The 15,077-nt window shown below is 44.4% G+C and overlaps 1 protein-coding gene across 1 annotated transcript in view; it reads right to left on the reverse strand.

Annotated features, from left to right (window-relative positions):
* TNRC6A (trinucleotide repeat containing 6A) overlaps positions 1–15,077 on the reverse strand; it is an 80,649-nt gene that overhangs the window by 27,311 nt on the left and 38,261 nt on the right. The window contains exons 6-7 of the mRNA XM_018561896.1: positions 11,466–11,780; positions 4,597–4,644 (exon numbers count right to left, since the gene is read on the reverse strand). Of these exons, the coding sequence (XP_018417398.1) occupies positions 4,597–4,644; positions 11,466–11,780 (363 nt within the window). The remainder of the gene's footprint in view (positions 1–4,596; positions 4,645–11,465; positions 11,781–15,077) is intronic.

The following is a 15,077-nucleotide window of genomic DNA, read 5'->3' on the forward strand; positions in this document are numbered from 1 at the left end:
AGGACTGGGGGAGAAAAAAGGTCCTGGGCCGTTTTTAACCTAATGCAGAGAATGCAATAAAGGTTAAAAAAAACCCAGACCTTAATAATACTTTAAAGGGTGAGCCCACCCAACACTGATACGTTCATGGTAGATGATGGCTAGCCACCATATTCTAATCATGTCTTGGGGGATAAAGTAGTACACTTCCAACTTGTATGGTGTCCAGCTTTGGGTTCCACTCGTCCTGCTGAGCTAGAAGGATCCAAGCAGCAGCTAATGACATTTTGGGTGCTCATCCCTTTTAGTTGTAATACAAACGTGTAGTTTGTCCATGATCATATGAACAATTACCAGGTAAGCAAGGCCTGGAAAAGGGGGGCTTTTGAGAACGATATTGCTCTTACTATGAACTTGATAAAATATAAAAATTGTATTATAATTATTGCATTATTGCATTTGAATAAACGCATTTGGTACATGGATTTAGTACATGGAACAGTAATTGTTGCGGTAGTCTAGTTGATCGTGGAGAGATTAAAAGATGGTATTGCTCTATAGGTGCCTCAACATGTTTCGCCGCATGGGTGGCTTAATTAGGAGGACTCCAAGCCTAGAATACTGCAACTTGTTGTGGACCAAACAACGAAAAACAAGCCAAATAAAACCAAAGACCAAACATAAGGCCCCTAGAATGAGAGGAGGGCAACGGAGGGAAGCAGGCAAAAAAAAAAAAAGAAGAGGGGGAGAGAGGGAGAAGGACAGGACGTAATCCAGTTCGCCACAGATACGGAAAACTCTGTTCCGTCCAAACACCGACCGCCCCTCCAATGTCATATCTTTCTTAAAAGCCCCTCCTTTTCCATCCTTGCATACCTGGTAATGGTTCAAACGATCATTTGATCATGGATATATATTAACTTATTGGGGTGTGAAACATTGCTCTCATCTTCTACTGTGCGCCGATAATTTCAAATGTGTATTTTGTAAAATGCCTCACACAATAACATTCCCTCGCATTAGTCTTATGCCGGGTATACGCTCTTCATTTTCTTTGTTCAACCTGCGGGCTGAACGAAGAAAAAATAACAGATTCCTCCATCAACCCTTACAGGCATAGATGGACGAATCCCCCACTGTTAGCATTGTATTCTGACAGCGGCTGCTCATCAGGAACCGGCCGAAATCCGCCCCATGTATACTAAACTTTAGAATGTTTGTTTGTTCTCAGCAGCCAGCAGAAATGGATGCAAACTACATTACAGCTGGCACTGCATTGGTTCTGATCAATTTGCACGGACATTTTAATAATTTGGCCGCTCAAAAACCAGGAGGCTAAAAATGGATGGAAATTGTTTATAATGTGTCCCCCCCCTATGGTCAGCATTAGGGCTCATTCAGAGAAGGCGTGCTATTCAGTATTTCATGGCATTTGCCAGAGCAGGAAAAAGCCTTGAAGTAGATGTTCCAAAAACCTAAAAAGGAAGACATGCATACTTTCTTTTTGGACCTCAATTGGCCCATTCAAGTCAACTCGAGGATGCCACTAGCCACTGACACAAACCAAACCCAAAAGCTCATCAAGAGTAACATTAGAATGTATTCTATAGCATGCCAACACACTGGTCCAAAGCTTTACATGGGCCAGACAGAAAAACAGATCTCCATGAATGTTTTTCCATAGAAAGATATATCACACAATACTTGAAACACAGAAAGACCACAGCGGAGTTCCTTGTAATATGGATTGCAACAAGGTTGGTTTCATCTGCAATAGCCGTGCACCGGGAGGTGAAGCCAATGAAATCTGGATCCTCTGCAGACACACTTAGTTAACTGGAAAAGCAGCCAATTAGCCACTCAGGAGGAGACGCATGACTGCAATAAAAAGGATTAAATATATGACTGCGTGTCTGACTTCAGAGTCAAAATTTCCTCTTCTATATGGAAATTCAATGCTTTGAACTTTACCGGGACAAAAAAAACCCGCCAGTAAATAAACAATGTAACCGAAAACACGAAGGGTGCGACACTACATGTATGTGATCACTGTAAGGGTTTGCACAACGTAACCGAAAAACACGAATGGGGAGACCCTACATGTATGTGATCACTATAAGCGTTTGCACAACGCAACTGAAAACACGAAGGGAGCGACCCTACATGTATGTGATCACTATAAGCGTTTGCACAACGCAACTGAAAACACGAAGGGAGCGACCCTACATGTATGTGATCACTATAAGCGTTTGCACAACGCAACTGAAAACACGAAGGGAGCGACCCTACATGTATGTGATCACTATAAGCGTTTGCACAACGTAACCGAAAACACAGACGCCCAAACTATATGCATGCGATCACTATAAGGGTTTGCACATCATTTCTAAAGATTCAGCTTCTGTATCTGCCACTTTGTCATCCACTGCAGGGCTGATGGAGGGGACTGTCGGCTTTTTGACGAATCCTTCATCCTGAAGCACTTTTTCCTACGGCTGAAAAATACCGGGCTGATCTTGCCAGAAATGCCGTGTCACTTCCTATGAGCTGAACTGGAAGAATAAAACAATCTTCTCTTCCCTCTGTAAACCAATAATTTCCCCATCACCCATTTAATGGAGATGATCAAAGGCAGACATGTTTGAAGTCCGACCTGGGTGACAATGGCCCCCTTCAAAGATCCAGTGAAGTGAGCATAGACACCCAGGGACAGGAAGGGTGCTATTCAAAGGATTGCCAGGAACAAAATAAAGGGGGAAAGTGCCTGAAAAAAGAAAACTAATGCAGGCACCGCATCTAAAAACAGGGAAGCAGCAATATATAACATTTTGCGTTTAGGTTTAGATATGATTAGCCATCTCTAATCCCACCAGTCTTCCACATCCAACCCACTAAATATTTACATCAGGGGCTGCATAACGCATCGGGACCAATAACTAAGCCAACATATGCTCATGTGTATGCTCAAGGGCCTTCGCTAAAATGTTTGATTTTTTTTAAGTAGCACACCTTTGAACATTAGGCACACGATTAAAGACAGCTCACAAATATTGCCTTGCAAACACAGCCAAGTGTGACTTAAAGAAGCGCGCCACACATTTCTAATGATCAATGCTGCCCTCTACAAATAAGTAAAAAGGAAAACACTAACTATTATTTCCGGCATCATTTCTTTCTCATCCGCAGGATTGATCTTTATTCCTTACAGAGCAACTGTCACAACTTTAGGCTCCTACACTACAACTCTGTGCATGCTCCTCATCAATTAGACCATCCGGCTCTGTCTTGTTAAATTCTCAATGATCATAATTACATGACTTGGAAACATGTCAATTAATCTGTTAATTTGCTGGAAGTGTACAGATTAAAGAGACCAAAAGCTTTAATTGCAGCTAAAAGCACATCAAGTACTGTAAAAGCAGAATTATGGGGAAGTAGAGGGACAGACAGGGGAGGGGGCGGGAACAGCTGGCTCTGGATCTAGAGAGGCAGAGTTAGCTGTCAATCAGGTAGTGGGGTGGATCTCAACAATATTAATCGGGATTGCTCAAGGCCGCAGAGCTGCTCTGTGCCGTTAGCATATAGGGTGGAAGCAGCACGCTAAATACAGACACTGGGTCACAGGAGTTCATTAGTAAATGCTCCAGTGACCCAAAAGAGAAGACAAAATACATCTGGCTTTACTTCTCTTTAAATGCTTACTTGCAGCATTTTTCTGGTCATAAATGATGATGTGCTTTTGACTACTTTAGAAAGTCAATTCCCTTGCACAGGATCCTCCCTTCTTGTAGCTCATAGCCCTCTACCCTTCTGGTAGTGTGCAGGTCAGGGGTAGCCAAACTGCAGCCCTCCAGCTGTGATGAAACTACAAGTCCCATTAGGCATTGCAAGTCTCTGACAGCCACAGGCATGGCCTACTGAGGCAGATGCATGATAGGATTTGTAGTTTTCCCACAGCTAGAGGGCCGTAGTTTGGGACCCCTGGTCTAGTCATCTCTGAATTGGTGTGGACACTGTCCTTCCTTAAGGAGGGGGGCTACTTATGTTCCCCATGGTCCCTGCGTGTGTTGTAAAGTAGTCACCGCTCCAAGCTCACTCATGTGATGGACTACAGTCTCAATACAAATTGGTAAACTAAACATGACATTAACACACACAGGGACCATGGGGAACAAAAGTAGCCACCCTCCAGAAGGGACAGTGTCAGCACCAATTCAGAGATGATTTGAGAATCTACAGCCGAGTGATACACAAATAAGATACATTTTTGTTAATAGTTGAGGTACTTGAGTACATTTTTAAGAGTTTAGTGTCACTTTAAGTTGTGTGGAGGACCTCTAAAAAGGAAAAAAACTAAACAGCCCCAACTGGGACGGACCGTGAACCAGCGCTTGCAGCACAATCATAATAACAAGCAAATTGGCAGCAGTTTACAAGCCACAGGTAGCATGAATGAGAAAGCTCCGGCACAAGCATACGCAAATTAAATCCACAGCTCCAGCACATCCACTGCAAGCAGTCAAGCGGCAATACACTCACAAAATAAGTGGAAAAAAATATATCACAAATGTGCAAGCTTGCAAAAAAGGCTTGGGAAAAAAATTTAATGAAATTCACCTAGCTGATTAGGGGAGTGGCTGACCAAATCCCGAATGGGAGGCATGCCTATGGAAAAGCAAAAAAATAAAAAAAATAAAAAAATGATTATTGCTTATAGATCCATTTTTATCCTGCACTTCTACATGGCTCTCCTGCTATCCAAGAACATTATGCTACATATTCTATGACTATACATGAGATCACAGCAGAAGTGGCTAGTATTTATTTAAAAAAACTACAATTATTCACACATAATAACGGAGGTTGCCAAATGTTTTTTTAAAGTATTTAATATTTTGTGAAAAGATACAAACGTCATCCAGAAAGTCATATGTTGTGTTCAGAACCATTAAAAGTGACATTAAACGTCCGAATTAATTCTTACAAAGTCATTCAGGGGCCTTCACTATTAACAAAAAAGTATCTTATTTGTGTATCACTCGGCTGTAGATCCTCCAATCATCTGAGTGCTTGTTCACATCATCCGGATCATGTGCAGACCAGAACAGTTTGTTTCTGGACCAAAAAAGCATCTCTATGTATCCCTATGGTATTTCTTAGCTCCGCTTACACCAGCGCAGTTTACTCCAGACCAGACCAAAAAAAAATACTGCTGGTCTCATTTGTTTCTGGTCTGAAATGCACTGGAACGCATGAAATCGCATAAAAAAATGCATACAAATGCACTGGAACACACCTAAAACCCAATTTTAAGCACACAGAAAAAAAAAGAAAAAAGCAGCTCAAGATTGCAGCAAAATCGCAGTAGAAAAAGTGGAAAAACGCAATGCACTGTGATGGACTACACATTAGTAAACGTGAGATTGAGGATCTACAGCCGAGTGATACACAAATAAGCTACATATGTTAAATAGTCAAGATTCTTTTAGAGATTTAACTTCTGAACAAACAAGAAAAAAAAAATAGCACAGATTCCTCCATCAAGACTTACAAATGTTTGTAACGCCCATCACCTTTTGTGAAGTGCCTACCATGCATTTAGAGACATGTCAGGGCTGTAGACAGCCTGGCTGAATTTGTAGCAGCCAACACATGGTTAATCCCAGGTGTCCAACCTTGTCTGTACCCCCCTGGGCGGAGTGAGACTGTCACATTGTGGGACAGCCAATGGGTGACACTGTGATGTCTGTACAGGGCAGCCAGTCAGCAGAGTATATGCACACTCTGCTGACAAAGTGTACATATATGGGTGGGAGCTGCCATGGGCTCTCTTTTGCCTGGACCAGCCATGGACTAAGGTTGGGTCCTGTTCGGCCTGCCCCCAGGTTAGGCAGAAGCCTGGGAGTGGGCATTGGCTGAATGAGAGGCTTCCCTGGATGCCTACTGCCAGGAGAATGCCTGAAAGACGGAAGGACCAGGATCAGTGACCTTGAAGTGCCTTGGATTTCATGGACTTCGGAGTGGGGTCAGTGTTCTTTCATAAAGGTGGAGATGTACTCCCTAAAAATAGAATCCTAGGAGTCTGGAGCTTAGGAGGCCTGTGCACATAGACCCTATACCCTCTCTCCCTAATTAGCAGTGAATAAAGTGTTTAACCAGCATCCTATCACTGGAGTGGACCTCAATTTATGGGCAACAAGGAGAGGGCGGTTAATGCTAATGGGGCAGTTGAAATGTATCCCTAGACTGACTAGATATGGACCCAATCATTCAGCGGCTCCTTCGGGGGTGAGCGCTACGTGTTCGAGGAATTCCCTGCCGTTTCCTTTGTTTTCTGCAGGCCAGCTGATTGGATGCCGACTCTGTTCGGAGATTTTCCAACCGGCCGAAAGGGTGACAGGTGGCACCCACTGTGCAAATTTTGGTCAGGTCCTAAAGAACCGGCCAAAATCCGCACAACATATGGACAGTTTTAGCCATTGGTATTTCTAAGCTGTGGGAGTCAAACTAATCTAAAAATGTTTCAACCATCGTGCCTCCAAAAATCTTTGAACTGGATGGATAGAAATACAAATCTGTTGGCAGGTAAAACAGCCACCTTACAAGTCTTTTATTTGTGTATTTAGTGGTTTCCCTTTAGTTCACTTTATAAACACAGGCAATACATACTTACTAATTATTCATTAAAAAAAAGTTGGTCACTGGCTCAGACTCATCCCCGACAGCTTCTTCCACATTACCACTAGCCCGTACCTGACAGGCAGAGTCACCACCAGGTCAGAGGGCAGGCCCAGGCCACAGTCTGAGTACATGCCCATGTCTAGGCTCTGGTATTATTTAGGGATGCACCAATACGCATACTAGTATCGGTGCCATTGTCTAGTATTTGGGCGATTACTAGCCCAAATGCTCCAATGCCTAGCCCGATACTTCCGGTATCAGGAAGCCGGGCACTGCGTCATTACACGCTGCCCAGCTTCCTGATTGGTCGGGAAGCCGGCTTCATGCTCCCTCGCCACAAGTGACGAGAGCATGGAGCTGGCTTCCCGGCCAATCAGGAAGCCAGGCAGCGTGTAATGACGTGCTGCCCGGCTTCCTGATTGGCCAGCTTCCGACCAATCAGGAAGCCAGGCGCCGTAGAATGAAGCGGCGCCCGGCTTTCTGATTGGTCGGGATTAGTCTTTATGCTCCGTCACCTCATGACTAGGGAGCATGAAGCCGGCTTCCCGGCCAATCAGGAAGCTGGGCGCCGCGTCATTAAACAGCGCCCAGCTTCCTGATTGGCCTAAATTACGAGAAGCATGGGGACTGCTTCTCTGCTTATCGGAAGTGGTGTGGTGAGTATTTACTCTGCCCGGCTGATCAGGAAGCCAGATGGCGAGTCATTACACGCTGCCTGGCTTCCTAAATGGGACTTCCAGTACTCAGTATCAGCAAGTACCGAAAAAAAAAAGTATCAGCACTTGATACTGAAATACGCGGTTACGCAATACCCAAAAAACGGTGTCGGCGCATCCCTCATCCACATCCAAGGGTGTCAGAACTGCCTCCTGCAGTGGAAATCCGGGTCACGAGGCTCAGCGGTTTTAGGGCCAATGTGATCATGTTAACAGCAACGGAGAAGACACTATAGGCGTCCACAAAATATGTGATCGACCAGTTCTACATCTCATGCCAAGGACCATTTTGTAGTCTTAAAGGCCTTTGTTACAAAGCGTTTGTTAGCTTGTACACATGTACGTTTTTTAAGTGAGAGACACCAGAAACTGATTGCAAAAGTTTACCCCTTGGGTGGGAATTCCAGAAGGGTTTAAAACTGCAGCTTCAAAATCATTTTCATAAGTGCCAAGTCAGGGAAAGCCGATTGGATTCCAACCAAGCAGCCACATCTGTAGATAAAAGCTGCTGGAACCAGCAGTAACACCAAACATAAAAATGATGACACTCAACCGACTAGATGTTCTGAAGCTGATTTATGGAAGACTCTGGAGGGAAGAATCATGCAACTTTACCTACGCGGCTGTGCTCCTACCTGGATGGCCAATTGCCAGGCCTGAACACTGTCACATGGACTCAGCAATGGTGTCATTCACCCAGGTAAGCTCAGACACCGAAGCTTGTTCAAGGTGGACTGCTGCATGGCAAGGGCAGTCTGAAATCCTTATGTGAATCCAGGAACATTTCCAGCCGGGATTTGCACACTGACTGGTGTTAACTTTCAACTAAAGGAGAACTATAGCGTTAGGGCTTTTCCCCATAGTTCTCCTAAGGGTAACGGGAGGACACAAACTAGCGTCCTCCCGTCACCTTAAGCTCAGTATACCGCAAGCTACAGCTTGCGATATACTGAGACCGCCGCAGCAGGTACGGATCACAATAATTATGTCTGGATGCACCCAGCTGCGTGAGTGACAGCTGGCTCTGCCCATCTAGGAGGCAGAGCCAGCTGTACCCGCCCCCTCCCGTCCATTCCGCCAGTCAGCGCTGGAGGATCGGACAGGGGAGGGGGGAATCCAGTCCCTCCCCTGTCACGGCTCTCTGGCGGCACAGGATCGAGAAATGAGAACTATCTTTCTGACCACAAGATGTCCTTAGTCTTAAGGGTTGAATGACACCCAGCATCACTCAACTTACAAGACTGATGCAGGGTGTCATGGCCCCTCCCACCCCAGCACAGCTCTCTGCACTCACAGAGTACTGATACAGAGAGTAATGATGTCTTCAGGTCAGTGCTGCTATCAGCTTTATCCAGGACCAACCATTGCTGGAAGGAGGAGAAGGAAGAACACTCACTACCACAGTGGGGGACATTAAGGGGTGGATGGAGCCACCGAGGACCACCCATTGCTGGCAGGAGAAGGAAAAACACTCACTACCACTGTGGGGGATATTAAGGGGTGGATGGAGCCGAGGACCTCTCATTGCTGGAAGAAGGAGGAAGAGCACCCAGTACCACTGTAGGAGACATTGAGATGGATGGGGCCCACAGTTGGGCTCTAAATAGTAGAGTCACGCTCCTGGAGCTGCAGTGAGACAGGATTCTGTGAATACACGATGGCGGAACAGAATCCCAAATACCAAAGCACCTAGCACAGTCCTCATAAAACGTGTTTCAACTGCGTATGTATCGGCTGGCTGAAGCTCTGCTTTAGGAATGATTCTGAGAGTCAATTACAGCTCCCAAAATTATTACGTAAACATCTCGTGAAATGAATCCTTTTAAAACTGGCCGATCGTGGCTGCTTCATGTCTAGCAGCTCTATTACACTGACATTCACTAACTGCAACTAAGAAAAGGGCAGTGTGTCTATGGACACAGACATTCAGAAAGCACTGTGTAATTATTTTCTGGGTAAAGCTGTAAGTGTGAACAAGATCGAAAAGTTATAAGGAAGCATCGCGATCAGCTCATTTCGCTGCATCGTGAGAAACGAACGGCCGAAAAACTGCACCTTAGGTGACTAGTCCTTATTTTTCACCACCGCTTTGACAGATGAGGCAAGAGCAAGATGTGGATTATAGAAACATATACAACGCTATAGAAATGAAAGGGCTGCTGGGAGCACGGCTCGGAAGAAGTAAACAACTCTATAAAAGGACCGGTCCCTGCTCGGTATTCCAGTGACAACGCTTGCTGTTCACACTCTATTATTCCTTTAAAAAGCTAAAGATGTTGGGTCTCATGTATCCAAATTGGCTAAACGGAAACTGTGTTGCCCATAGCAATCACATGGCAGTTCTAAGCCAGGTAGAAAATAAGAATCATATGTGTGGATGTTCTAAGCATAAAATCTGTTTCGTTTGAGACCGCTGGGGTAACAATGGCACACTGGAGTGTTTTGAAGCTACAGATGGAAGTCGGGCTCACCCATGTTAACTGATCGGTCAAGTAAGAGAGTCTTGCTGTTCTTGTTCCACAACATTCTGTGTTGTCCAATAGCCGGACATCCACCAGGGAGACAGATTAGCAACAATGGCTGCAGCAGGTGGGAATATTAAGTACACAGATTTGAAGACCTAAGTGGTATAATTACAAAGGGAGGGATTCATCACGGCTGCATCCACCCAAAGTGGGGTTCTATTCACTTATGTATCCGTAAAAAGTAGTGTACTTTTTTTTTTTTATATAGTTCAACTGCAGAAACTACCTAGACTATATCTTAAAGTGACACTAAACTCAGGAGTCAAATCTTAAAAAGACATTCACGAACCTTAACTAGTATAACTAGTAACAAAAATGTATCACTCGGCTGTAGATCCTCCAATCATCTCTGCATTCATACTGACACTGTCCTTCCTTCTGGAGTGGTGACTACTCTACAACACACACAGGGACCATGGGCAACAAAAGAAGCCACCCTCCAGAAGGAAGGACAGTGTCAGCACCAATTCAGAGATGATTTGAGGATCTACAGCTGAGCATAAGATACATTTCTGTTAATAGTTGAGGTACTTGAATGTATTTTTAAGGTTTAACCCCTGAGTTTGTCACTTTATCTTTGAGTATCACTCGGCTGTAGATCCTCAAATCATCTCTGAATTGGTGCAGACACTGTCCTTCATTCTGGAGGGTGGCTACTTTTGTTCCCCAAGGTCCCCATGTGTTGAAAAGTAGTCACCGCTCCAAGCTTGTTCCCATGATGGACTACAATCTAAATACAAATTAGTAAAGTAAATCTGATATTGTAGTCCATCACAGGAGCGAGCTTGGAGCGGTGACTACTTTACAACACACACAGGGACCATGGGGAACAAAAGTAGCCACCCTCCAGAAGGAAGGACAGTGTCAGCACCAATTCAGAGATGATTTGAGGATCTACAGCCGAGAGATACACAAATAAGATACATTTTTGTTAAAAGTTCAGGTTCTTGAATACATTAGGATTTAATTCCTGAGTATTAAAGTGTCACTTTAATACTGTACTTTTGCATACCAGCTGCAGGTAGGCTTGAAGAGGTACTCAGGTGGACATCTGTGAGGGGGTCAGCTCAAAAAGGCCATCACCAGTAACATTCTGTAGTCAAAAAGAGCAAGCTGGGGGTGGGGCAGTGGCACTGTGCCTGCAGGGTGGGGAGCAGCAGAGTGTCTGCAGACCTGCATGATGCAAATGTTATGCGTTGCCACATTGTTTTATGTTGACACTGCATAGTAGTGGTAGGAAAATCAGGAATAGTACGTTACTTTTCAGAACTTTTGGCAGGCAAAACAGTTCCTGTGTCTAACCATGCATTAACCATGTTACATAGTATTTGAGGTTGAATAAAGACATAAGTCCATGTGTTTAAGCTACTTGTGTTATCCTTTAACATGGTATTAAAAAATACAAACTATACAACACTAAAACATCATCACTTGTTTTGGGTTACATAATGCATGCTGCAGTACACACAAATGCATTTCAGCTTTAAAGACTTACATTTCACGTTGGTAGCTGACATTGTAAGCTTACTATGGTTAGGAGAAAAGCAGTGCATTCAATGTTTACCTGGCTGAGTTTCGGTCACAGTGTGCTCCTGACACACAACAGTGCTGCTTTCTGACTCTTGGTTTAATACTTTAGTGGCTAAACCCAGACTGGCTGCAATGCCAGGAATCTGCTGCCCACGCTTTACAAGAGACTTCTGGTCTTGGTGTCGGAATCGCGGTGGTACTTCACGGGGAGGGTATCGAGACACCGGTTGCTGCTGCTGCGGGCTGAGTGCTGTGGGCCGCTTGGCATTATTATTCTGAATGCTGGTTACGGTGGAAATGCCAATGTTCCCGTTCACAGGCTGAGGCTGGCTTAGTAGTTCATCTGGCACTGTGCGGCAAACAGAACGGAGTGGGCGTTAAACAAACAAGGTCACGTGAAGAAAACAACAGCTCTTAAATTTAGTCATTTGCAATATTTTTCACATTGTAATTATCAGCTTCCAGGAAATGATGTGCTGTATACTAAGGGATGCGCCGACACCGTTTTTTGGGTATCGCGTACCGATATTTTGTTTTCGGTACTCGCCCATAACGAATACTGATACCGGAAGTCCCATTAAGGAAACCAGGCGGCGTGTAATGACTCGCCACCCAACTTCCTGATTAGCAAGGAAGCCGTTTCCATGCTCCCTCGTCAACAGTTGTTGAGGAAGCATGGAGCCAGCTTTCTGGCCAATCAGGAAGCTGGGCGCCATGTAATGACATGCTGCCCGGCTTCCTGATTTGACGGGAAGCCGGCACCATGCATACTCGTCACAATACCCGCTGCCCGGCTTCCTGATAGCGGAAGTATCGGGCTAGGCATTGGAGTATTTGGGCTAGTACGAGTACTCGCCCAAATACTTTGTATCGGTACCGATACTAGTATCGGTGCATCCCTACAGTATACAATATAAAAATCTACAAGGGTGAACGTTCCAAGTGACAATACCTTAGACAAAACCAATGTTCTAATACCACACAGAAGTTGAATTTGATGGACCAGTTTTTTTTTTTTAACCTTATCAACTATAAATACTCTGCCCTGCAATTTCCATATCAAGCCAAGACACCTCAATGTGCTTGCAATTAAATCTGTTTGTATTGCTCAGAGCAACAAGTCAGATTCAGATCTATAGTAAAACAGGTGTCAGAGGATGACAATGTGAACCTCACTGGTTACTTGGTGGGAGGGCAATACAAAGATTTAACTGCAGAGAAACATTCATCAACATGGATAAGCAGGCCAGGGCACTGCCATGTGGAGAGGAGGGGCTAAGGGTATGTAAATTATGGGGCACGTGGAGAGGAGGGGCTAAAGGTTAAGTAAATTGTGATGTGGCACCTGGAGAGGCGGGTCTAAGGTTATGTAAATCGTGCTGTGGCATGTGGAGAGGCGGGTCTAAGGTTATGTAAATCGTGCCGTGGCATGTGGAGAGGTGGGTCTAAGGTTATGTAAATTTTTACATGGAACGTGGAGAGGAGGGTTCTAAGGTTATGTAAATCGTGACGTGGAACATGGAGAGGTGGGGCTAAGATTATGTAAATCGTGGAACATGGAGAGGTGGGGCTAAGGTTATGTAAATCGTGGAACGTGGAGAGGAGGGGCTAAGGTTATGTAACTCGTGGAACCTGGAGAGGAGGAGCTAAGGTTATGTAAATCGTGACGTGGAAAGGTGGGGCTAAGGTTATGTAAATCGTGAAGTTATGTGGAGAGGAGGGGCTAAGGCTATGTAAATCGCGATGTGGCGAGGAGGGGCTAAGGTTATGTAAAGAGTGACGTGGCATGTGGAGAGGAGGAGCTAAGGTTATGTGAATCGTAACACTGAGAATAATGTTATTTGCAAAGGGACCAAGGAAGGGCTTGGACTGTTCCCCCCTCTTAGATGAGAGCATTATGCTGATCGGCGTTGCACAGGCTGTTGGGTCATGCAAAGATCAATAAGATTTTCTTTAAAACAAAGTATCTTAATCAGATTTTTTTTTTTTTTGTTAAAGCCTCTGCTTAGAGTGTCTGTCCACTCACATGCAGGAAGAATGTAAGCAGAGCACTGGGGCTTGATATAAGCCTCTACGCTTATCCCTCTGATCATACAGCAATCCTGTGCTTTGCTCACATTCTTTCCGTGAACTCCTAAACCGGCCCTGATTTGCGTTCGATACCTAGACATTCAGTCTGTGCAGCAAAGTCATTTTATCTTTCCTGTATATACTTTTTTTTTTCTCTTTTCTTTACAGGACTTTCCCATAAAGCAATATAGTCCAGTTTGCTGAAGTGAACAAAACTATAAGAACAGGCTGTATGTAACCTGGTCCCATTCCAACTGAAACACCAACAGCCTTCATATGTGTGTGATTCATGTGTCTTCATAGTCTAATGTATTTCACCTGCCACGGCATTCCCTTTCTATGGCAAAGAACACTGCACCTGGAAATTCTTCTAGCCATCTGATGCCCAAATTTCCTCCCCAGATCCTGCAGGATCAAGAAGAGGAAAATAATCTGAAAAAGAAAACTAAACTAATGCAGCAAATACAGCTAAAGTCTATGAAGCTGCAATATTATTATATGAAGCCCTGCACCAGGTAAAATATGAAACCCCCCCCACTTCCATCTCCTGCAAGGTTTTTTCTCTTTCCTTGGGTGTCTGATCCAGGTCCATTGCCGTCTCAGCGAAAGAAAAGCGTCTCCACGTCACACAGACAGCGACGTGAAAACACAATGATGGACCCCACAAGATGTAAACAGCAGAGGAGTGAAGGCTTGGGACTGCATTGTCATGTGACCACAGCTTTCAGTATATAAAAAGGGCTTTTTACTTTTTTGTCAGAGATCTGGAGATCATCTTTAAACAAAAATGCCACAACAAACCACAGAGAAGACCCCTAGTGCACAACTGCCCAAAATTCTGAGGCAGAAGACCCTCCTGCATCTAGTTCTGGTAACTGCTGTGCCGCAGGAAGTCTATTTCACAGACTGCAAATTTCAAAAGTGAGATGTCAGAAGGTGAAGACAGACCACACATGGATATGTCCATCACTACCATAAAGTACTGGTACATTACAAAAAAAAAAAAAATGGTGTTTCTTTCTCTTGTACAGAAAACCGTTTTGCAGCTTAATCATCCTTTCATTACTACCGATCTCCTGCAGCCTCTTCCTATGCACATGTACACAAGCAGTGGCTGCATGCTATTGCTCAGGGCCGGCTTACTTAGTGACATTAAACCCTCAGATTTTTTAACCTAAAACAATACTGTAATGTGTGCCTTACTGTAATCCATGGTTGTTTCCCTTCTCTTTGCTGCTCTTCCTTTTAAATCTGTATCTGTTCCCATGCTGGACAGAACTTCTGTTTTGCAGCAGACTGCCTTGTCTCAGGAATGGATACACGGTGTCTGTGTATAAGATTGTATAGGTTTGTAACCTGAGCCAGCACTACAGGAAGAGGCCCTGAGCTGAAAAGGGAAGTTCTCACCAAGCATGAGAAGACATGAGGATTTAAAAGGAAGAGCAGCAAAGAGAAAGGAAACACCCATGGATTACAGTAAGGCACACATTACAGTATTGGTTTATGTTAAAAAATGAGGGTTTAACATCACTTTAAGGCAATAATGCTGGAACATGCTTGAGCAATGAGCATTGAA

The sequence above is a fragment of the Nanorana parkeri genome, unplaced genomic scaffold, assembly GCF_000935625.1.
Source record: "Nanorana parkeri isolate BGI_ZX_2015 unplaced genomic scaffold, ASM93562v1 scaffold19, whole genome shotgun sequence".
Lineage (NCBI taxonomy): Eukaryota > Metazoa > Chordata > Amphibia > Anura > Dicroglossidae > Nanorana > Nanorana parkeri.